The 24,197-nt window shown below is 55.4% G+C and overlaps 2 protein-coding genes across 11 annotated transcripts in view; both read left to right on the top strand.

Moving 5' to 3' along the window:
- Positions 1–13,760, top strand: part of SSH2 (slingshot protein phosphatase 2) — a 77,426-nt gene extending 63,666 nt beyond the window's left edge. For all 6 annotated transcript variants that reach the window (XM_057414976.1, XM_057414986.1, XM_057414968.1 and 3 more), the window contains 5 exons: positions 1,773–1,819; positions 3,248–3,394; positions 4,588–4,788; positions 8,573–9,416; positions 10,625–13,760. In XM_057414976.1, the coding sequence (XP_057270959.1) occupies positions 1,773–1,819; positions 3,248–3,394; positions 4,588–4,788; positions 8,573–9,416; positions 10,625–12,565 (3,180 nt within the window). In that variant the 3' untranslated portion in view covers positions 12,566–13,760. The remainder of the gene's footprint in view (positions 1–1,772; positions 1,820–3,247; positions 3,395–4,587; positions 4,789–8,572; positions 9,417–10,624) is intronic.
- A 4,171-nt stretch (positions 13,761–17,931) lies between these two features.
- On the top strand, positions 17,932–23,998 carry CORO6 (coronin 6). Of its 5 annotated transcripts, XM_057414954.1 has the most exons (12): positions 17,932–18,059; positions 19,965–20,164; positions 20,786–20,908; positions 21,363–21,492; positions 21,578–21,759; positions 21,892–22,011; positions 22,390–22,509; positions 22,900–23,004; positions 23,093–23,238; positions 23,320–23,377; positions 23,458–23,688; positions 23,801–23,998. In XM_057414954.1, the coding sequence occupies exons 2-12, from the start codon at positions 19,967–19,969 to the stop codon at positions 23,921–23,923; spliced, it is 1,536 nt and encodes a 511-aa protein (XP_057270937.1). In that variant the 5' UTR covers positions 17,932–18,059; positions 19,965–19,966; the 3' UTR covers positions 23,924–23,998. The 5 variants fall into 5 exon arrangements, with proteins under 5 accessions (XP_057270937.1, XP_057270929.1, XP_057270906.1 ...); XM_057414946.1 differs by lacking the exon at positions 21,892–22,011 and having other exon boundaries at positions 23,804–23,998; XM_057414923.1 differs by lacking the exon at positions 21,892–22,011.
- The last annotated feature ends 199 nt before the right edge of the window (positions 23,999–24,197 follow it).

The raw sequence follows: 24,197 nt of genomic DNA, 5'->3' as shown, positions 1-24,197 counted from the left end.
CAAGACCTTTAAAACAAGGCTTAAAGGAGCTGTGGCTAATGTGTGGAGTAGAAGTATCTGCAAAGCAGCTCTGCGGTGAGGAGCAGCGCTGCTGGGGCTGGGCCCCAGCTTAATTCAGGAGTGTCTATACTGCAAGGCAAAGTGAGGCATGGAGCTGTTTTCTTCCAGGTAGAGGCAAGAGCCCTGTGGGATCCCACTTACGGAGTGCTAAAATAACTAAGCAGGAAGTAAGAGATCTGATGGTGTTGGTAATTGTGGATCAAAGGATAGGAGAAAAAGTTTTCACCACTGCAGTGTTGTTCTCCATACCTGTGGAAACTGATGCTTCCCAGGCCTGAATTAAAGTATTCTTTCTTGGCCAGGAAGAGAGAACATGAAGTTAACTAAGGCGGGGGGCCAGGGTGAGTACAGCAGGGATCACAATATAGTTGTTGGCACATCCTGAATAGCAAGAGCCGCCATACTCATCCTTCAGACTGTGCACAGCTCTGGACTTTGGTGGAGCTGCCCTGATCTGTGGCTGAAGGCGATGGATTCTGGTGTAATCTGTGCTGCCATGGCATGTAACATTTGCTCTTTTACCCTGCTCAAAATTGAGATTTCCATCTGTGCTGAACTCTTGAATGGTATCTTCATTATGATGATTTTTCTTAGGAAGTGGTTCTTGGGAAGAATGAGCTGCTTTTCACGTCAAGAGAAGACAACAGACTTATCCGCAGTAGCTACCAGAATAGCAACAGGGCCCTTTCCTGTGCGTGTACATCCAGACATGGGCTGGGAGTGCTCAGGACTTCTCTGGAAGTGCTGTCATGGGCACCATTGTGTGCCTGTGAGTCAGAGCTCTTGGAGCTCCCCCATCTCAGACACAGGGTGCCTGTGCTTTCTGTGGCAAGAAGCAACCCATCCTCTGGATGGACACTGCAAGACTGGGATGTTCTAACTACCTGGCTGACAGGCTTTGCAGGCAAGCAGTGATTATGCTCCAAGGGCTGGCTCAGCCTGAACCTTGGGTGGTGTGGAAGCCTGTGCCATGGGAGCAGCCATGAGCAGTGCTCTTCTGCTGGCGATGGTGATGCTACCAGAGTCCCTCTTGCTTACTCCTGTATTTGAACCATCTTTCAATTTAGGGAAGCAGATAGCTTGTGCACCTTAAATTTTGAAGGAAGCCTTTGCCGGAGTGGTTTTGTCCTCCGTCAGGATTTATGTGTTTGAGCAGGAAGCAAGCAGCTTGGAGGCCCTGTATGTGCTGGCCACAGTGAGCTAGCCAGGGCTAAACGTGTTTATTTCTGCTCACACAGGCTTTGAACATGGGGAGACAAGGTGTAACCCAAGTGAGTTTACCTTGTTGGTGCCTTTGATGTGTGAGATAGGTGTTCCATGCATAAAGAGCACCTGGATGGTGCTGGCAGTCTGTCCTCTGTGGGGTAGAGCTGGCACAGCCTCCAGGGAAAGGGTGGAGCATTCTCATCTTTGCTGAGGTTGGTTTGTGAGTGGTTTATAGGAAGTGCCAGGGTATGGTGCTGGGCTTCTGCTTTGCAGGGCTGTTTGTTGCTTCAGAGTAGATCTGCTCAATGGGGCAAGATAAGGTGCTGAACCTTAGTATTGTTACCACTCTTCTGTGTACCCATGTACTCAAAAGATCCCCTCTGCTCTCCAGTACTTGACTGGCCAGCTTCTTCCTCCAGGTCACTGGTGACAGTCCCTCCCTCCATCAGTTGTCTGGCTGTGTCTTCCTTCTGGCTGATACGTCCCTTTGCATGTTCTCCCTGCAGGGCTCGGAATGGAACGCCTCCAATTTGGAAGACTTGCAGAACAGAGGGTAAGTAGCTTCAGGCTGTCAGCTTAAAAGCAAGAGCCTGGCCTCGACACTTGTCTGTGCAACAAATTCTCTTCCATGCCTGCTGTGTAACCTAAGTCTTACTAAAGGGTTTGCAGATCCAGACAAGTTCTTGCTTCCTCCAAACTCTATATCCCACAAACAGGCACCCTAAAGTAAAAGAGTCTTGTTCCCTGACCTTGACTGACATCCCCTTGGTGAACAAAGGAAGCCAGCAATCTCACAGCTATAAGTAGCAAAAAGCCACAATTACTTAACTGGATGCTGTGTGGTTGGCTCTGTGCCCTCTGCTTCAGCCCGTTATTCTGGACTTGAGGTCTCATGGTTACAGAGGCACTTTGGGGTCTGCACCTCCGGACTGCAGCAGGAAGGAAAACGTGTAAAAAGAGCATTTGTTGTTTTGAGTGGGGCCCAGGAGGAAGTCCTGTAGCTCTCACACTTAACACTGATGGGTTCCTCTGTCTCCTGCCCTTTCAGGCTCAAGCTTAGTATCCTTTCTCTAGGCCGGGTGGAGCTAAGCAACAAGATTTTTGCAATTAAATCATTATTTATGGGCCTGGCTTATTTGTGCCACATCCAGTGGAAAGAAAACGAATCACTGCTGAACTGAATAGCTCCCATACCTGTACCTGGCAAAAGGGGCTCTCCTCGCTGAGCTCAGGGTCTGCTCCAGTTCCCTTGGGTCAGACAGGTCCTGTTTGACTGCCAGCGCTCTCATAGCCGCTAGGGAAAAGGGATGTCAGTCCCTTGCAGTGCTCTTGTTCTGTCTGGCAGCCCAGTGTGAGTGCAGTTCATAAGCATCTTACAAGTAACCCTCAGGGCTAAAAATACTCGATGTAATGTACATAAATACCATATGCTTTCCCCAGCAGTTTCCTTTCCAGAAAATTAAGGGATAAGAAATAAAGCCTCCCCAGTGGCTCATTGTCCGTTGCATCTCTCTGTAGTTACTTCACACATTTGTTTAGCTATGTTGTAGCTCACGAGCTGGTATCTTCAATCTTCCTGGTGCAGCAGGAGAAGAGATTCACAAAAGGGCTTGGAGAAAGTGTCCAAACACGACCTGAACAGGCTGTACAGGAGCTCCTGTGACACAAGTGTTGCTAACTTAGGTGGGCAAGCAGTGTGCAACCTGACATGCTGTAAAGGAAGTTTCTATCCAGCATGGGCGGAAGCCCCTTTATCAGAGGCTAGGCTCAAAATTGCTCAGCCAAACCTTTTGTCTGTATCAGCTGCTGCTTCCTTGCATTGAGCCCTGGTTTCCAAGGAGGTGTGTGCAAGACTGCAACTTCAAATGCTGTGAGTTTGCCACTCGCAAGGCAAGGCTGTTGTGTGGCAGCTGTGATCTCCCTCTGAACTTGGTGTGTTCTGCACATTCTGCATTTTCATCTGCTCTCTGTTTCCATGCAGGGTGAGGTATATCTTGAATGTGACTCGTGAAATAGATAACTTCTTCCCTGGGCTCTTTGAATACCATAATATTCGGGTGTATGATGAAGAAGCAACAGACCTTCTGGCTTACTGGAATGACACCTACAAATTCATCTCCAAGGCAAAGTAAGTCTTTTCAGAGCAGAACAGACACATTTAGAAGATGTATATTAAGTATTTTATATTTTCCTACTGATTTTCTTAACTACTTTTCCTTGCATACCTGGCATCAAAGCATTTTCACTTTGTAGTTTCTGGCTAAGAGTTGCCTTCAACACGTTTTCATTCTTGTAGGTGCTTGTACAAGGAGCAGGTAGGACTAGTGAGGGGTTTCTGCCCAGTTTGCAGTCCAGACAATCAGTGGAATGGGTAATTCCTGTACTGGAGAGCTAACAGTTTGCCTGCTGCTTAGGAAATGCAATGGATCTGGAGAGGTGCTGGAGGGAGGAAAGGGCAGTAACAAATTGAGCAGGGCTTAACAAAAGTGAGAAGCATTGTGAGGTTGTATGATGAAGCCCAAAGTCTGGAAGTGATTTCTTGTAGTGTAAAGCTCCAGAGTAAACTCTTGCCTTTAAACAGGAGTAAGTGCCTGTGTAGCTCTCTGAGCTGTCAGTTATAGTGAGTAATCTGATAGCGGGTGCTGAAAGTAGGGCTTTTTTACTGCAGAGAACTGCATCCCAGTTACATGAGCTGTCTCCAGTTAATTCAGCAGCCTTCCTAAGGGAAAACTGGTCAGAAAGCAGATTGGCATATGTTGCCTTTAAAGTATTATTACCATTATAGAAGTCTCTCATCTCTTAACCGTAGCTGGTGCTTGCAATTTCTCATAGCCTTTACAGGCTGCCTTGTTTGAATATGGTTTGAGACTTACTTTATTTGAGGTGGTGTCACTGTGTTCCCTTAAGTACTTAAGCACTGTGACACCACATTTGTGTGATATATGGAGGCCCTTTTCATTTGGAATACTGCTTAATACCCATGGGCCGCTGGGGCTAAGTTCAAGGGTGCCATACTAGTCTTTAGCAGTCTTCACGAATATGCAAACAGCTGATGTGTGTCCGTGTGTGATAAAAGCTTCAGCAGAGCTGTTGTAACAAAATCTGTTAAGAATATTAAGACCCTGTTCTTCACTTTCTTTGTGTGTCTTGCTCCAGTTTGTAAATTGGATTATCAGATCCCATCCCAGACTTCCAACTGTGGCCACAGCGTTGAAAATATGTTTGATAATGCTCTGGTAAAGAAGTTGTTATTTTCTTAAGCTTCTCAGGGGCCGTGTTTTCTATTTAATGATCCTCTTTTTGTCTTTCTTCCACCTCCAGGAAAAATGGTTCCAAGTGCCTGGTGCACTGCAAGATGGGAGTGAGCCGCTCGGCATCCACGGTGATCGCCTATGCCATGAAGGAATACGGCTGGAACCTGGACAGGGCGTACGATTACGTGAAGGAGCGGCGCACAGTCACCAAGCCCAACCCCAGCTTTATGCGGCAGCTGGAGGAATACCAAGGGATCCTGCTGGCCAGGTGAATGGAAGGAATGACCCTGATTACCTGGGTTAAGGCATAAGTGATTGACTCCATTGTTTTAATTGGAACTTCCCTTGCTGCATTATGAGCTCCTCATTGTCTCGGGAAAGATAGCACTTTGTTTTCATGGGTTATCTCAGCTGAGCCTGGGAAAGTGGGTGTAATAAAGAGCTTTTAGGAGGCTCTTTGGCTTCTAGGATGGCTGACTTTTTTGGAGAGTAGCATCCTGTGATCTACCATCTGAATGCAGCATTCAAAGCTGTGCAGCCCCCAGCAGAGATAAATGGTGTTCCTATTGCTTGTAACATCACTTGGCAGGAGACACGCTTTGTCTCCATCTCAGCCTTACAGTTCCCTGTTGAGCGTGCCTCTCCTCAGCAGCTGGTCTGGTTTTATTTAGATCACTTCGATAAGTGTTGGTGTTAGGGGAGGGGACAGGATGTTCTGTGCATTGCAACAGCGGTGTTTATTCCTGCATGGAGTCCTGAGCCTGGTGTGGAGCTGGGCAAGTGTGTTGTAAGCCCAAGCCTATCACTTGATTAGCAAAAGACACACAAATATTGCATGTTTCCGAGAAAGCCACTTGCAGGCTGCATTAAGCAACGTGTTCACGTGATCAGCTGGAAGGAGGTAGTGATACTCTGTGTTCACCAGATTACACTGTTCTGTTTAGGATCCTGGTGTGCTTTGCCAGGGAGCAGATCTGAAGCAAGCAGAACTACCCAAGTTGAGCCTCCTGCCACATGCTCTGGGCATGTTTTGACCATAGTAATTACTTCATAGCTGCATGGTGTTCTTGAAAGGTTTCTGCCTTATGCTGCTCTTTACAGCAGCTTAGGCAGTCACATTCTTTCTTTAGGGTATAGTTATCACCTCTGTCCTCTGCTTGGTCTTGTCCCTTTGAGTCTGTACTATCCTCTTGCAAAAAGCAGGTAATACTCAGTCTCAGGATAGATCACAGTAGAATAGATATTTCAAGAAATATCTGTGCTCTTCTGGACTGAAACCCTTGGAGACAGATACCACACCTGCCTTGGTGCCTTGTGTGACACCAAACGTGCTGCTGGCACCATTTAATAAAGGTCAGTGCTTAACTCTGAGCTAGAGGTGACCTGACCAGTGTGGTGTGCTATGTAGCGCTGAGCAGACTGGGCAATCTCACTGGGATAAGCCAGATGGAGGAAAAGAAGCTTTTCAGAGCTGAAAAACACATCAACCTCCTTTGCAACAGGTTGGTGAACACCTGCGAGGAGCCCTGGGCTGGTAGCAGCTGGTACATCATATCTTCAGCCCTGCAGTTGGGTTAGGTAATGTCACGCTGGTGGTTGGTGGCACACCTGCAGAGCCACCCTCTACAAACATTTTAGTTAAGGACTTTTCTTCCCCTGTCCTCTGGTAATTTATCTTTCAGGAGGTAAATCTTCTCTTGCTGCCATCCTTTATCTGGTGTGTGGCTCCCGTCCCACTTGAGCACACCACTGCTCCTGACCTACTCTGCCAGTCCCCATACAACAGCACGAAGAGGATGACTTGTGAGGCTTTAAAAAATGCAGGAGCAGTGCATTGCACCGGTGTGGGTAGGACTGAAAAGCCTGTAGTAAATGAAGCTTCACTGAAGCAAGGAATGGGCTCCCTGTGCTGCAGAAGGGGTCTGTGGTTATGTGGTTCCTTTCTCAGTTCCAAACTGCCTTTTTCTTCCCGCTTTATGTTATTGAGCTTTGCCCTCCTCTCTCTGCCTGCCTTGTTTATTGCTGCAGTATTCCAGGACAGGTAAAAAACAAAAACCCAACAGATCCCCACTCATGTGACTGCTCCAGTTTCAGGGGGATGGTATGTGAGGGCAGCCATGTGCTCGTGCTATCTGGTTACGGTTTTGTGTTGGGGTTATAGCAACTGGGGTATGTTTTCCAGCTGTAAAATGAAAACCCCCTGCCTGCTTTTAGTCACAACAACAAGCGTGTTTTGCTCTTTGGGACTGTCATACTTCCTGGGGTTAGTTAAACTGTCTCTTCCTATGTGATGATAGCCACAGAAAGGCAGAGCCACCCCTGTTGCTTTTATTAGTTATGGATAAGTTACAGGAAAACAGTGTTTGGGATTCTCTATTCCTTGTGCAACTTGTAAATCAACAGCAGTAATGTTATACCAGAGTCTGGAGAGTTGGCTGCAGCCTGGGGTGGGGGGGCTGGTCCAAAGCTGGTGTGACCGCAAGCTGGGCAGCCCCAGTGCTGCCCCAGACCTTGTGCCATTGGATGTTCTCCCCAGCACTGGGAATGCTGCTCAGGAAGGTGAAGAGGTGGTGGTGGGCTCTAGGAAGGGATGCGGGCTCTTGTTCTCCTGCTTTTAGCACATCTTGCAGGTTGTGAGAGTGGAGGAAGTGTGAGATTGAAGGCTGATACAGTGCACCTCTCCCAGTGGTTGTTTACATGTGTTTTGATTCTTGGATCAAGGCTGTGCTGGGCAAGTTGGGTTTGCTCGTGTGTGAGGGTAGTTTTGACTTTCAAAATCAGATGTGCAGCTGGATGTGAGCACTGAAGCACCAGGGTAGGAAGTGCCCTCAAAAAAACATCCCCAGCTTACATAAGCAGAGACACGGGAAGCCTTTAGCATCCCATACAGAGCCTCAGCAACAACCTGCCTCATGGAAAAGCCTGGTTCTGCTGCCAGTGTCAGACTGTGATCCAAAACCCATTAGAGACAGAGCACGTGCACCCCAGAGCAACGCCTTTTGGCCTCTAGTCTTGATCCTCCTCTTCTCTGAAAGGCCCTGATCCTGACCTGTGTCACACATGAAGGCTGTAGCTGATTATGGGGTTGGAAAGCCAGATCTGCAGTGGATTATTTTCCTTAGCTGTTGGGCACCCACAACCAAACCAGTGCATTGTAATTAGTCCAATGGCATCTGTTAATTAACTTACAGCAGCCGATGGATGTGTCTGGGAGCGCCTGCTCTTGCACTAGCAAGGGACTGAAGAGGTTTTCCAAGGTCTCCTGCTGATCCAAGACCTTTCTGTGGTATCTGCTCTCCTCCTAGGGGCAATCGGTGGAAGCACAGCCCTGTGGCCATGGTCACTCAGCAAAGCCCTTGCAGGCATGTCTAGCTGGTGTGGTTTCACTGTCAGAACTTGCCTCCTTTGCTCTCTGTAAGCCCAGGGGCACGGGCTGGGTTTTTTGGCAGGTAGGGATAAGGAAGATGTTGCAATGCTGCTTGGCTTTGTGACTGCTTAGACCTTCCTAAGGGGGCTTTCCAAGAGCTGGAGAACTCTTGAGTTTCCTTCCTGTGAAAGGCAGGCTTATTGACTGTTGAGGATGTCTTCTGTTTTACACACACCCACATCCTCTCACCCCACCCTACCCTCTTGGTTACCAGAGCCCAGTTATGGATCGCTGAAGTTGTTCAAAGAAGAAGCCACAAAGGAAATTTGACTTCATTCCATGTCCACCATCCGCTCACATCCAGGACTAGGGACCCTCTCTGGTCATCGCTCACCTGCTAGCAAAAAGTGCTTTGTGGTTGAGGGAGGACCAAAGTCTGTAGTCAGTTAAACATTGTTTGTTGAATAGACTGATAAAATAACTGCTGGGGCATGTGGCTTGTTACTGGATCAACTTCTCGAGCAGTGGGTTTGGCCCTGACCCGTTTAAGTGAAGCAGTTGTGGTCAATGACTCCAGTGTTTGGCATGATTCTTCCTGTAGGTTTCATCCTCTTACAAGACGGTGGGTCTGGCTCTGGTACATGAAGACCCTACTCAATGTTTTCCTTCCTTTTCCTCCCCGCAGCAAACAGCGGCACAATAAACTGTGGCGCTCGCACTCGGACAGTGACCTCTCGGACCATCACGAGCCCATCTGCAAGTCCGGGCTGGAGCTGAACAAAAAGGAGATCACCACCTCAGCCGACCAGATCTCAGAGGCAAAGACCAACGACAACCAGCAGCCGATGTCTCCCATCTACTCAGCTGAGCTAGACAGGGAGCAGCAGCTCCCGGAGGATGCCAACATGATCGAGGAGGTGTGTGTGAAGGAGAGAAGGATCCACCTGGAGTTTACGTGTCGAGACTTCCACGCTGAGCAGATGGAGGACAAGCTGAACCTGAACAGTATCAATGGCTGTACGGCAGGGTGTTGTGTAGACTCTGTTCCCCCTGATAACTGCCGTGCTTCTGAGGCCTTAATACAACTCCAGCACCCTTTGGAAATAACAGAGTTCCCTGATTTGACAGTGGACGATCTGGAAAAAGATGCCCTTAAGCCTGATATGAATGTGCACTTGGTTCCCATGGAAGAATTCACTTCGTGCTTAAAAGACTTTCCCCAATCCCCAAATCAGAATTCCCCAAGTCTCCAACAGAATCCCCAGCCCGCGGTGACAGAGCTAAGTACAGACAGGATTGATTTCTTCAGTGCTTTGGAGAAATTTGTGGAGCTTTCCCAGGAGAGTCGGTCACGCACTTGCTCCCATTCCAGGATGGAGGAGCAAGGGAGTGGAAGGAACGGAGTCTCCAGGGTGCCTGTGCTGGAAGTGCCGCCTGCTGTGGATGGGGGTGCAGATACTCGAAGGAGCAGCTCTGGAAACTCTCCTCAGGCATCAGATGACTCTTCCACAGATGAAGAACAGCAAAAGGTTAAAATAACTTGCTCATTTTTCCTAGGAAACTGCTGCTCAAACCTGGTTCTCTTGCTGTGAACAGGGCATTGCCTAATTCTGACTCTCACTGGGCAGGCTGCCCATTGGGGAAGCATTGTTAGATGCTTTCTTCTTCTTCGCTTTTAGATACTTGGCCTTTCCTGTGCTTTTTCCTTAAACATCTGCTTGCTGGCAGAGGCAGGGCACTGGCTGAGTCAACCTTGACCTGCTGTGCTGTTCTCATGAGAAACTCACTTTTGAGGTTTGCATCAGATGGGTTGAATCCAAGGTTCAACGTCCTGAGCCAGTGTGGGTATTTATCTTGACTTGAGAAATCCACCAAAGAATGGGGTAAAACTTGCACCTTCCCCTGGTTGGGAAGCACCAGCAATGGGATAGTAAATCAAGGCATGTGTAGAACTTCCACTGCTGGAGAAAGAGAATGAGCCTGTCCAGGCCTAGAGCGATGGGATCAGGCGTGTCATGGCTCACTTCTCTCCTGGGTAGAGATATGATCCTGACAAAATGTAGTAACCTCTGAACTGAGGTACTTTTCCCTTATAATTGCTTTCCATCCTCCCAGACTCTTGCAGGGATTGATGATGTCTGGGGCCATCATTTTCTGGGAGCCTCTCATTTAAATTCCACGCTGCATTGCTTGAATCTTTTCCCTCTCCATGTGAGGCAGTAAGACTCTTCCAAACACAACAGGCCAACACTCTCTCCAGTGATTTGGCAGGAGCATCCATGTGGATGCAGGAGCCTCTCTTTCCTTTTTCTTCCAGGAAACCAGGTTTCATTCTTTATCCTGTACTTCTGCTCACTCCCCTACATGAGCAGAATCTTTCACAGTTTTCAGTTCAAAATTGTGCCTTTAGAAGCATTAGGAATAGTTTTATTTTGTTAAGTGGATTTTTATTTATTAAAAAAAAAAGGGCTAAATTCCCCTGGAATTCGGGGCAATTAAACAAGAAGACCTTGAATCTCAATCTAGGTGAAAATCCAGCCTGGAATATCTTGAATGCAGCCCCCAGAGACAATAATGCTTCATTAGTCATCATGGCACTTGTAATCTATCCCCGCACACTAGCACATGCACTTCTTGTTCCTTTGGGAACGTGCACCCCCATTTCCTTTAAGCTGCTGCCATTTGCTGTGTGTCAGCACAGCTGATCCACTTTGTAATTGTACTGTTTGTGTTGCAGGAGGTGCCCGAGCTGCCCAGCACAGGCCATCTCACCAGATCCCACTCGGAAAATGCCATTTCTGTGAAGGAGATCATCACAGAGATCGAGTCAATCAACCAGGGAGCAGGACCTGCCCAGCAGAAAGAAGGTTCAGCCAACCTCAGCCAGACACCAAAGAGGAACACGGTGCATGACCTGCCAGTGGAGGCGATTTGGGCATCAGAAAGGGTGGAACAGAGTGAAGGAACCTGTTCTGGACACCAGGAAAAGGAGAAGGACCCTGTGCAAGCTGAGCAAGAAGCTGCCCCCTCCCTGCAGCCATCTTCTGGTAAACTAGACCTGGAGGAAAGCAGCTCTGGAGGGGAGCAGCAGGAGCCTCGCAGCTCCATGAACCCTGAGCCCAAGTGGTGCCCTGGCTCTGTCCGACGAGCCACCCTGGAGTTTGAGGAGCGCTTGAGGCAGGAGCAGGAGCACCAGCACACATCCCCAGTCTGCATCTTACCCACCCGCAAGAACTCCAGGAACGACTCTCCTGCTGCTGAGCTCCTGCTGCGGGGAAAGAGCGAGGAGCCACCCCTGGAGCTGGCTCCGGAGGGTGACAAAGGACAGGCTCCAGGCAATGAGGAGCTGCCTCTGCCTTCTGGAGCAGAGCTGCCTGTGGGCAGGCACCTGCCTGCACAGGAGTCTCTGCCTGCAGAGCCCAGCCCGGGGCAGGAGGGAATGGCACAGCAGCGCAGGACAGTGGTTTCATTCGATGGGATGGAGGAGCCAGCCCTGCCCTCCCTCCTCCCAAAGAGAATTGAAATCATCGAATACGCTCCCATGGTCAAGTCTGCAGAGCGCCCCAATGCAACCTGTGAGCAGGGCGGGCTGGTCACAGCCATCCCCTCTTTAGATGAAAACTTGAACCCTTCCTTGTGCTCAACCTGTCCCCGAGCTCCGATGCTGGTAAACCTCTCACTGGAGCACGCGGTACACAAGCAGGTCACCTGCACTGTGGGCAGCCCCAGTGAGGATGGTGGTGGGTTGTCTGCTCACCTCGGTGCTGCTTCTCCCTCTGCCCAGGTGACCTCTACACCTTCAGCCAGCCCAGATCACTCTTCTCACCCCTGTGTAATTCACCTGGAAGGTGTCACTGAGCAGAGCACGGGTACTGATGACGAGCCGGTCACGCCGTGTGGCACGGAGGGCGATGCAGCTCTCCCATTCAGGGACAGACCTCGGTGTAGGGGGGGTGCCAGCACCTCGAGGCAGCTGAGCGGTGAGGACTTCACCAGTCAACGTGATGAAAACATGGACCTTCTGGACATCTCCTTCCTGTGTTACGGCCTCTCGCACAGCTCCAGCAGCTGCAGCGTGGAGGAGTGCAGCAACAGCCCTGGGCTGGTCAAGCAGCGAGCGAAGGAGATAGAGGCTCGGATCCGGCACGCGGGGCTCACCACGCCATCCCACATGAAACGCTCGGCGTCCTTGGCCAAACTGGACTGCCTGGACCTCTCCAAGGATGACTTGTCCGAGAGGGAGTCGGCCTCTTCCGATGCCAACCCGGTGCTTCTCACCTGCGTTGCCCTGGGTCGAGGCTTTCGCGGGGGGAGGTTGGAGAGGGATTCATGTGGAAAGCATCGCCTTTCCTCCCCGGAGCCCGCTAAGCATTTTGTGGAACAGCTCAGAACAACCGAGTGCATTGCCCAGAGCAAGCCTGTGGAGAGGCCGCTAGCTCAGTACGCCAAAGAGTGCGGCTCCAGCCAGCAGGGCTTGTTTTCCAGCACGGATCCAACGTGGACTAGCTCCGAGGAGGGTCCTCCGCTGCTCCAGGCGCACGTCCTGGACTCCTTGTCCCCAGCTCGAGGCCTGGCTGTCGCGCCACGGCAGCAGCACGGGAGAACTCACCCTCTGAGGAGGCTCAAAAAGACCAATGATAAAAAGCGGACAACCAATCCCCTCTACAACACAATGTGATCCGGAGCCCTCGGCTGGGGTTCCTCCACACAACCCGTGGCGTTGCGTTCACCCAAGGGGCAGGTGTAATATAAGGAACATGCACTTTATTGGTTAATTTTATATATATATATTGTCATTTTACTGTTTCTGGCGCATGTAGGTGTGGGTTGGTTCTTCTGTGTGTGACTCTGACTGCAGGACTGTTTGGGTTTTTTAAGTTGTTTTTTTTTTAACTCGGATAACCTCAAATGTTCTTTTTGTTTGTGCTTTGTTTTAAAAGAACACTTCTGTCACGTGAAGGTGCATGTTGGCTTGCTTCGGCAAGGTGGGGTTGTGCTTAGAACCACATCCGAACTCCTCACTTGAATTTTCCCCGTGCTTTGAAATGGTGCTGGGCAGTTGTTGGGGTCACAGCCCCCATAAATGTGAAGGCTTGTGCCAAGGTCCCTTTGTTTGGCCTTTCTTTTACTTCTGCAAACTGGAACTCCACGATGCTGGCAGATCACTCACAAAGCTGCTACAGGACACCCCCCCTGGGCTCGGTTCAGCTGCTGCATCCTCAAAGGAGCATGTGGGTAAATCCTGACGGATGGGCTCCAAAAACCCTAGAGATCAGATCAGTGCTCACTTCCTGGTGCAGGTCATGCAGAGCTCCTCCATGACCTCCAAGCTCTCAACTGCCCCAAACCATTGTGTGAGAGGAGGAGACCCCCCCAAAGCCAGAGTGTTCTTTTAAAACAAACACCTCGTTAGGGTTTAAACCCTCCCATTACTTGAATACTGCTGTGGGCCTTCCAAGTTCATGGCCATATCATCTGTCCTCTGCTCTCCTGCTGCCTCCCCTCTGCCTCATTCTTGTCTCCTCATGCTGCCTGAGTTTTCCTCTCCCTTCTGCTCACGGGCACTTCTGGGCACTCCCAAACCTATTGTTACATGATGCGTTGCCCCTACTGAATGCAAAGCTTTGTCCTCTCTGCTGTCACTCCCAACACTTGGAGGGATGAGCTTTTCTGGATTCTTTTTCCTTTTTTTTTTTTTTTTTGCCTAAATTGTATATATGGTATTTATAGAGATTTTTTTTTTTGTCATTTCCATGTGGTTTTCTGTTTTTTAAAAAGGGCAAGACTGCATTCTGTAAACTGGAAATCAAACCCATCTTACTCAAACTCAGTGCTGTTCATTGTAATCTGCCCAGAAACGGGAGTGGGTTTGACATTGGAACCTGTCTCCCCTTTCCAGAAGTGAGCCTCCATGCCAGCCTTTGCCAAACGTGTCCCTTCTCCTCCAGTCCTTGTGAGCCCCCATCACCCCCAGTGCATCTGCCCCTTTCCCTCCTGCTGGAAGCTGGGTTTCAGACGGGCCAGTTGGATGTGGAAAGCCGTGGGCTGCTCTGAGCCATTCTGCAGGTTCTTGCTTCCCTGGAGAACCCGTGTTTGAAGGGTCTGCTCCAGCCTCCAGCACATGATTTAATAGTTCCCAAGCAGTTGGGTTAAATCAAAGCTCCTCATTTCCAGCCATGCATACCAGCGACTTGTATGTGTGCTGTAGGAAGATGCTTGCAGACAGGATCCAGAGCTTTCCAGTCCCATGGAAGGGCTGTGGCAGGAGATTGTGTGTGAGTGAGCTGGTGCTTGGCCCTAGCCCAGATCCTGCCCCCTGAGGAGGAGCAAAGCAGAGAGAAGCTGCAGAATGGCTCCAGCTGTTGAAAGCCCCGCATGGAGAGGACATGCTGTGGGAGGAGCAGCAAAGGCTGTGCCTAGAAAGCGGTGCTGATGCTGCAGGCTCTGATGGGACAAACTCAGCTTGAGCTGGAGAGGAATAGACCTCACCAGAGCGCTGTGGAGTATTGGGAAGCAGCATCTGTCTCCCCTGGGGAAGGGGTGTCCATAACCCCAGAGGTGAGGATCCCACCTCTCTGCCCCCCTGTCGCTCCCAGGGGTTGTCCCACATTCCCACAGCATGGGATTGTGTGTCCCCTCCAGCAGCAGCATGTGCTTCATCCCTCCTTTCCAAGGAGCTTGGGCTCTGTCACCCGTGCTAGCTGCAGGCTGGAGCACAGCCCGAAGTAGCCCAGCCTGGGTCACGTAGCACGTCATTGCAGGCCATTTCAGTCACTAGGAGCCACCCAAGTCGCTGGCCCAGGAGGCCAGATACTTCTTTGGGACATGGAAAGACATTTGGCTTCTCCTGGCCAGCTCCAGCTGGCTACGGAGCTGGGCAAAAGGAAAGGCCAAGTGGCTCATGTCATCTTGTGAAGGACAGTTCCAGGCCTTGCCTGCCCCACAAACCTCACCAGACCCCACTGCCCACCATTCCCAACCCCAAGGACACGTCTGCCTGCTCCTTGCAAGGGACAGGCTGCCACCAGGCCTGCCCTGCGTTGGAGGGAGCAGCGTGCTTGGCTGGTTGCATGTCCTGGAGACAAGGATCTGCTTCGGAGGGGAAAGTTCTGTGTGTCATTTGCTCCCTTGAGAAGGGAGGAGGAGGAAGGGGATCTGGTTTCTTTGCCCAGCACCATCCCAGGAGAAATTCCCTATAGAAAGGCTCTTCTATGCAGACCAGAAATGCTGCTTCCTGCCCCTACTCTGCTGCTGTCCAGGTGCTTTAAGCTGGGGAGAGCAGCCAAGGGGCACAGGCCCCTGCAGGGAGCTGTGGTGCTGTCCCCTTGTCCTCAGCTCTGTCCCAGCATCGCTGTGGTTTTAATCTGGGAAGAGGGAGTTGGGGAAGGTGGTTCCATTGCAAAGCTGTGAAGGTTTTGGGGGGCTGGAGGCTCAGCTGGATGGCAGAAAGGGAAAGGGGTTGGAGGGACACGTCCCATGCAGCTCTCCAGCCTCTGGGCAACAAAGCCACCAAGGCCCTGGCATCAGAGGTTTCTGTGTGGGGACAGTTGTCCCTTCTCCACGCTGATGGCTCACGGATGGATGGTGGTTCGCTCCTGCTTCCTTGGAGTGCTTCTTGTGCCCCACCAAGCACCATGGGGAGCTCAAGGCTCGCTGATGGAGGGGTTTGAGGAGAAAGGTGTTGTTTTAAGGGCATTTTTGTACAAAGCAACTGTTCTTTTGGTCTTGCAAAGCCCTCTCGGAGGATGCTGCGTTGTTTACATTGACTCCTGTACAATATCTCAGCCATCGCCTCCCCTCGCCCGCCCCGGCTGTACTGTAACGTGTGAGCCTTGCACAAGCGGATAGCGTGTGTGTGAACGTGGTTTGTACACTGTTCTGTTGCACTCGATGCTGTGTGCGTGTGTGTGTGTGTGTATATGTGTGTGTGCCTGGTCTGCTTGGGAAGTTGTGACCTGTACAAATCTCTTCCCCTTTCAGCCCTTTCCTTGGGGGCACGGTCCCAGCGCGGTGGCAGGAGGGGCTCTGGGGGTGATGGGGCAGGGGTTAGCTCCGTGTCCCTTTGCCAGCGAAGGGAACCCCCTGCAGCTCCGGGCCGCCGGAGGAGGGAATGGGCACCGGGGCACTGCTCCTGCTCCTGGCTCCAAGCGCTCTCCCAGCCCAGCAGCAGGAGGAAGCCATGCCCACCACGGGTCCGCTGCTCCCCTCACGGTGCGTCCTGCCTTAATCTGGTCCCAGCTCCATGCACACCCCCCCATGCTTCTCCCTAAGGGAGGGACCCCCGGAACCCTTGCTGGTGTGGGACTGAGGCAGGCGCTGGCCTGGCGCAGGAGGTGCTAACAGCCCGCCCGCGCTGCAGACATCTCTGTTGGCGCAGAAGGTGGTGCCAGTGCCTTTTATTTTCCTGTATGGAGATGTGGCGCCCGTGCTGGTGCGTAGGGATCGCCCCGGGGATGCCTGGTGGTGGAGTTGCAAAGCGGGGAGCGCTTCCCTCTGCTCCTCCTGGATCTTCCTTGGTGGCTGGGATCGTCCCCTTTCCCCCTAAAGACTTTATGACCGATGTGCTCAGCTGTTTTTAAATGTGAACTCGTGCACTGATGTGCAGATTCAATGTTCTTGTTACCGAATAAATAAAGTTTTATTTTGAAGATGATGTGGGCCTGCTGCCTCCTCTGGGGGGGGGCTGGGGGGCAATGAGTGGCCCCGTGCTGCTCTCAGCACAGGGGCTGGGGAGCCAGAGCCGGGTTGTTCACTCGTGTCCCCTGCCAGAAGGGGTAGATGGACCCATCCTGTCCCAAGTGATGCGTGCAGGGACTGAGGAGCTGTGCTGCCAAGCAAGATGCTCTTCCAGACCTTGCTGCAGCCCCAGGGAAGATGCTGCGGGGGGGGGGGGGGTGTTACATGTGTAAAACCTGGCACAGTGCAGGTCCCATCTCGCACTGCCACAGGCAGAGGAGCTGTGGGAGGCTCCTGGTTTGGAAGCAAGGAGGTGCAAGGTTTTAGCTGCCCTCGGGACCAGACCCGCCATGGCCAACCAAGGAGCTGAGCTGCATCCAAGCACCAAATAACCGGCTGGGGAAGGGCTTCCCAGGCCCTTTCCTGCGCTCACTGGGGATGTGGCTTGGAGTTGATACAGAACATGGGGCCAAGGGCAGAGTGAGCCAGAGCCATGGTGGGCCAGGGCAGGCAGGGGGGGCTCTGCAGCCCGCTCCCTCCCCGCCACCCCTTTGGCCAGGCGAGCAGGGATGTCACCTTTTCCCTTCCATTTTGCCAGCAGCCCCCTCCTGCCCGGCTCAGCCAATGCTTGCCTGGCTCCACACGGTGCCCTTGTAGGGTCCAGGGCTTTGCTGCCTTTCCAGGAACCGCAGCTCCCCTCCCACCGGTCCCCGAGCCCCACAATCCCTTAATCCCCTTGGGCTAGGGCATCCCTGCGGGGCAGGCGTCTGCTAAATTCCAAATCTGGTTTCTGAATGTGCCTGTAACCATCCCGTTATGCAGGGCTGATGTGGGTTCATCATCCCTATGGGCTTGCAGCCCCCTCGCTCCAGGGGGGGGGGCAGGTTATGAGCCCATGGGGTTGGGGCCAGCCCACGGCCATGGCTTTGGTGGGACTGGGCTGGCTGCAGGATGCGGGGGCACCCAATGCAGGGATGCGGTGATGCCCATCAGCCCTGTGCCCGCTTGAGCCCTGAGCTGAAGTGACCCCGGAGTGATGGAAGCGGAGTGTCGGGGGGTGAACCCCCCGCCGTGGTCTCTCAGAGCGCAAAGAGGCTTCCCCCCATCCCCACCCCGCTGCAGCGCAGTGCGCAGGGGTCCCATGCACCGCGCGGGGGGCGGATGGGGGGGTGCGGGCCCCCCGCTTTCAGTGCCAAAGGGGGCCGGGCCGGGGGCCGGGCGGGGTGCGGGGACAGGCGGGGCCGGACCGGGCCCCCCCCACCTCCCGGTGCCCGCCGCGGGGGGGCTGTGGCGGCCGCGGCTCCCGGCTCGGCTCAGCTGTTCTCTGCGGCAGCGGCACTGCGCGGAGCCGAGCGCAGCCGCGCCGGGCGGAGCGGGGCCGGGCCGGGCCGGGCCGGGCCGTGGTGTGCGGGGGGGGAGCGCAGCGGGGCCGGGCCGGGCCGGGCGGAGCCGAGCGGGGCGCAGCGCCCGCAGCGCGCAGGAGCCGCGGAGCGCAGGTGGGAGCCGGGGCGCGGGCAGCGGGGACCGGGCAGCGGGGACCGGGCACGGGGCGGGAAGGGGGGGTGCGGAGGGACCCCGGCCCCCGGCCCCTCGGCGCCCGCCGCCGCCCCGCAGGAGATGGCTATATTTGGACAGTGACCTCTGGTCGTTCCCGAGCAGCCGCTGCGGATTCAATCGTGGCAACGTAATGGCACGGCCGGGGAGCGGGGAGCGGGGCTGTCCTGCTGTGTCCTGCCTGGATCCTGCCTGGATCCCGCATGTGCCCTGTCTGCACCTTGCTGTATCCCTCCTGAACCCCGCCTGTATGCTGCTAGCCCCCCATCCGACCCTGCCTGCACCCCATCCAGCTGTCGTGCCTGCAGCCTGCGAGCGCCCTGCCTGCAGACCGTTAGCAGCCTGCTTGTATCCCGTCTGCACCCTGCTCAGCACTGCCAGCACCCTGCCTGAACTCTGCCTGCACCCCGCTCAGCTCTGCCTGCACCCTGTCCAACTCTGCTTGCACCCACCCTGCAGCCTCTGCGCTGCCTGCACCCTGTTCCGCTCTGCCTACACATATGCTCCTCACCTGCACCATTCCTGCACCCCGTGCCCTGCCTGCACCCTGCTTGCACCCCGCATGCCCTCTGCCCAGCCAGCCAGGCTGTCACCCACTCCTTGTGTCCCTACACCCCAAGCTCTGCTCCCACTGTGCTGCAAAGTACCCAGAGGTTGTCCCCATGGAGCCCACTCTCCCCTCCCCAGGGCTGGGGACCGTGTCTGGGGCCCTGGGGCTGACAGCAGCGGTACCAGTGTCCAGCCCCCTTGGTAGCCAGGCTCCAACCCACAACCCATTCCGCCAGGCCAGGGATGATGCTGAAGGGCCACAAGAACCCCTGGGGACACCCAGGGGCTGGGCAGATGTGGCTTGGCTCAGTGCTGCACGTGCCCTGGCCAAAAGCCACCGGCCTGGTCATGGGGGGGGAGATCTGTTCCTATCTTGCCCTCAGCAGTGGTGCCTGGTGCTCCTGGATGAGTTTTGGTGGCTGGATACAGCCCCTGACAATGGTTGAGGCCCCCAGAGAGCGCAGCAGGGTCCCTAGTCAGTGGCTCATGGGTGCTGCAGAGCCCCAGCTCCAGGGGTCCTGAGGGGCTCAGTACCCTTTGGTAGGTCCCAGGAGCAGCAGAGGCTTGGGAGAGAGATGGGTGATGGCGGGCAGCGTGCCCGGCTGGGATGGGAACCCTGCTGGGGCCATGGTGAGCACAGGGGGCTCCTCTGCACCCCGGGGTGCCCACAGGGCTGCATGGCTGGGCCAGGTCCAGCCCTGGCCCAGGGTCAGTGCCAGGGGAATGGGCTGTGGATGCAGAATGGATGACACATGCAGGAGCCCACGGGGCAGGCATGGGATAAGCAATGCTGGATGCATAGCCTCCCTTCTGCTTGCTGTGTCAAGCCAGGTATCTTTGTGCCACTGATGCAGAATGGATCACAAGGGGACAAACTGTGACGTGGTGCGAGGCACCTCTATGTCCACCTTCAGTTCTTCTCAGCCCCATTTATCTACTGCAGCTGCCCAAGTGCCACCCCCTGTGCTGGTCTTGGGACACGGCACAGCCACAGGGCACAGCAGCGCATCATGGCATGACCATGTCACTGCCCAGCCATCGAGTGTCTCTGGCCACAGGATGCTCATCCCCAGCGCTTGCAGCACCCACACACCCCTGCACAAGGGCTGTCCCAGCTCCCTGCATGGGATAAGGGCCACATCAGGCGCCATCCTGCATCCCCATCCCCTGACATCTCCATGTCCCAAGGCTTCCCTCTGTGCCCAGGATAGGGGTGATTTATCAGGGGGATAAGGGCACCAAAACCTCTCCCTGCTGTGCCGGGGGGGGTCATGGCCTGACCCTGGCCCCCCCTCCAGCCATGAGCCGACGCGTGGTGCGCCAGAGCAAGTTCCGGCACGTGTTTGGGCAGCCGGTGAAGGCCGACCAGATGTATGAGGACATCCGTGTCTCCAAGGTGACGTGTGACAGCTCCTTCTGCGCCGTCAACCCCAAGTTTGTGGCCATCATCGTGGAGTCCGGTGGCGGGGGGGCCTTCATCGTCCTGCCCCTTGCCAAGGTGAGCGGGGGGACTGTTGAGGACTGAGCCCTGATGGAATGTACTGGGGGGGGATGCACTGATGGGCTCTGCTTTTGTGGGGCTGCTGTGCCCCCAGAGTCGCCCAGTTTTGCCCCAGTATCTCCATCCTCTCATGGGTGCTTGGGGAATGGACAGCCTGGGCTGATCTTCTGCGTGCATGAAGGGTGATGTCCCGAGGGCACCTGAGGGGATGCAGGAAACCCCTGGCTGCTTGCTTCCCATCCGGAATTCCCTGGGAGCACAAGATGTGCAGGGGGCATCCCAGTGGGGTGGGGGTCTGTGCTGCCCACCCCAGCAGAGGGGCTTGGAGGGGATCCCCAACCTCTCCTTGTCAGCAAGGAGGACACAAAACAACCTCTCCCAGGTCACACTGATCCCCTCCATGCCCCATTAAGGGCCTCATGCTCAGTGAGCCCATTCCCACTGCATGCCTCGGTTTCCCCCTTCAAGGCAGGAGCAAAGCTCTGGGCCCCCTGCGTGTCCCTGTTGTGCCACAGCACCACGCTGTGGCCATGCTGGGGTTTGGGGGTTCACCTGGCAGCGTCCCCCCCACACACACACACACTGCTGGGTACTCACCCGGGCACCTGGGCCTTGCAGACGGGACGGGTGGACAAGAACCACCCGCTGGTGACGGGGCACACGGCGCCTGTTCTGGACATCGACTGGTGCCCCCACAACGACAACGTCATCGCCAGCGCCTCGGAGGACACCACCGTCATGGTGAGGGGCAGACCAGGGCGGGAGGGGGGTGTCGGGCGCAGGGGGAGCCGTGCAGGGCATCGCCCCCCCCATCCCGTTGCCTGCGAAGTGTCCCTGGGCTATTTTTAGCCGCGGTGCCATGCGTTCACGCTGGCGGCGGCTGCTCTCTCCATGATGCAGCACTTTGTGCTAAATATACCCGCATGGGCGACTCAGCACCCAGGAATAGCTGGGGGGGGGGGGGGGGGGGTACTGGGGGTGCACCCGTTTCCCTGTGCCCATCAGCACCCCAAGTGCGAGGGATGCACCCCAGGATGGAGGCGCTGTTGTTGTCCCCTTGCCACCCTCCTGCAGCCTGAGCCGGGATTAAGGATGAGGTTAATTGGCTCCGAGGCCCTCAGCCGCTTAGTGCTCAGGCGTGGGGTGATCCCCATCATCCCACACGCCGCTGTCCGTGTCCCCCCCCCCCTTCAAGGTGTGGCAGATCCCTGACTACGTCCCCATGCGCAACATCACGGAGCCGGTGGTGACGCTGGAGGGACACTCCAAGCGGGTGAGCATCATCTCGTGGCATCCCATCGCCCGCAACGTGCTGCTCAGCGCAGGTAAAAGGGGGTCCCCAGGTCACCTCCCTGGCGTTTAGAGGGGGTTCTGTGGGGTGATGTTGTCTACCCCACTGGTCCTCCACAGGCTGCGACAACCTGGTGATCCTGTGGAACGTGGGCACGGGGGAGATGCTGCTGGCGCTGGATGACATGCACACCGACCTCATCTACAACGTGGGCTGGAACCACAACGGCAGCCTCCTCGTCACCACCTGCAAGGACAAGAAGGTCCGAATCATTGACCCCCGCAAGCAGCAGGTTGTGGCGGTGAGTGTCCCCAATGTGTCCCCCCCCACCAGCCTGCCGCGGCCCCCCCCCCCCCAGTGCCTGCCTGACCCTACTAACCCCCTGCACCGCGCGTCTCTGTGTTTGGTTTTAACCCGCTAACGGCCGGCGCAGGAGAAAGACAAACCCCACGACGGCGTCCGCCCCATCCGCGCCATCTTCATGGCCGATGGCAAGATCTTCACCACCGGCTTCAGCAAGATGAGCGAGCGGCAGCTGGCCCTCTGGGACCTGGTATGAGACAGCGGCTCCTGCCTGGCCAGCACCGCTCTGGGGACACTGTGGAGCTCTGCCAAGCTGGGGATGCACCGGGTGTTAGGGATGCTCTGGGTACCAGTGATGTTCCAGCTACCAGGGATGCTCCAAGTACCAGAGATGCACTGAGTACCAGAGATGCACTGGGTACCACGGATGCACTGGGTACCACGGATGCGCTGGGTACCAGAGATATGCTGGGTACCAGGGATGCTCTCCAGCAGCACATGCACTCCAGGAGCTTCATGCACTCCCCAGCAGCAGGACTCAGCATCTCTTCAAGGGGACAGATCCGGACCCCCTCCCATTTTCCCCCCATCCCGTGCTCCATGCTGACTCTCTCCCCCCTTCCCCCAGGAGAGGTTTGCCCCCCACGAAGGGCTGAGGCCCGTGCGGGCCATCTTCACGCGGGAAGGACACATCTTTACCACGGGCTTTACCAGAATGAGCCAGCGGGAGCTGGGCTTATGGGACCCGGTAACAAGGCCGCATGGAGTGCTGCCCCCGGAACTTGGCCCCCCCCAAACCTCTGCCCCCTTCCCTGCCCCGGGGTGGGGTGCCTGCTGCATCCCCCTCATAAAGATGCCAAGTTCCCAAGTGTGCTGTGCTGTGCTGGGGATGGGGGAACAAGGAGTGCTGGGGGGGGGGGGTGTGGGAGCACAAGGCTGGGGTGCACCCAGTCATGCAGGTGAGTAGGAGCAGGGCAGGGTGTGCTAGGTGGGGGGCATGACAAGGTGTGTGCCCGGGGGGTTGTGTACCGGGTAGGGGACAAGCCCTGTCCCTGCAGAGTGCTGTGCCTAATGTGTGACTAACCACGGCCAGGGGTTTGGGGACCACCACTCACCCCCCACTGCCCCGGCCCCACAGAACAACTTTGAGGAGCCGATCGCCCTGCAGGAGATGGACACAAGCAACGGGGTCCTGCTGCCCTTCTATGACGCTGACTCCAGCATCGTCTACCTCTGTGGCAAGGTAAAACCCCTGCTGGGGTGCACCCCCTGATGCCACCCATGTCTGTGGGGGTGCCAGGGCTGGCTGACCGCCGTCCCCACACCCGCAGGGTGACAGCAGCATCCGGTACTTCGAGATCACGGATGAGGCGCCCTACGTGCACTACCTGAACACCTACAGCAGCAAGGAGCCGCAGCGGGGCATGGGCTTCATGCCCAAGCGTGGGCTGGACGTCAGCAAGTGTGAGATCGCCAGGTAAGAGCTTGGGGGAGGCTCAGGGGACCCGGAGGGGCCACAAAGGGGTGGCTGGACCCTGAGTGCCTCTGCCCCACGCAGGTTCTTCAAGCTGCACGAGCGCAAGTGCGAGCCCATCGTCATGACGGTGCCGCGCAAGGTGAGTCCGTTGGGTCCCAGGGGAGATGGGGGGGTAAAGAGGGGACATCTTGTCTCATTGCAGTCTGCCTCGCCCCGCAGTCAGACCTCTTCCAGGATGACCTGTATCCCGACACGCCGGGCCCGGAGCCGGCGCTGGAGGCAGATGAGTGGCTGTCCGGGAAGGATGCTGAGCCCATCCTCATCTCGCTGCGGGATGGGTACGTCCCCATCAAGAACCGGGAGCTGAAGGTGGTCAAGAAGAACATCCTGGACAACAAACCCCCCCCCGGCCCCCGCCGCAGCCACTCCGGTTGTGACCCCAACGTCTCTGTGAGTGTCCTGGGGACGGGGACGTTGCGGCAGGGCTCTCCCCTGCCTGCAGTGGGGTGTGGGGGGGGATTGGAAGGGGCTCCCCGGTGACCCTGTGTGTGTCCCCCAGCAGCAGCCAGCCTTGCAGGAGGTGCTGGAGGAGATCCGTGCCCTGAAGGAGACGGTCCAAGCGCACGAGAAGCGCATCTCCGACCTGGAGAACAAACTCGGCCAGTTCACCAACGGCACGGACTAATGCGGTGGCCACGGCCAGGACTGCCCCGGCCCCCCCGGGGATTAAAGCCGAGTCCCCGCAGAGGGCAGGAGCCCAGAGCCGTGTTCTTTCCCCAGGAGCCGAGGCTGCAGGGAGGGGATCAGACCCTGGACACCCCCCCCCTCCCAGTGGCATCAGTCACATCCTGCTCCGATGGTGTCCTGGCACCCGAGGGGGTCCCACTTCAGTGCCCCCAGGCTGGGGCTGCTGAGCATCCCTCCTCAGGGACCTGCAAGCCGGATGCCAGCATCCTCCC

Source organism: Pezoporus wallicus, unplaced genomic scaffold, assembly GCF_028554395.1.
Source record: "Pezoporus wallicus isolate ANWC-B61680 ecotype Strahan unplaced genomic scaffold, APGP_CSIRO_Pwel_v1 contig_8517, whole genome shotgun sequence".
NCBI lineage: Eukaryota > Metazoa > Chordata > Aves > Psittaciformes > Psittacidae > Pezoporus > Pezoporus wallicus.
Note: the sequence above shows the minus strand (reverse complement) of the source record. Positions and strands in the feature narration are given on the sequence as shown.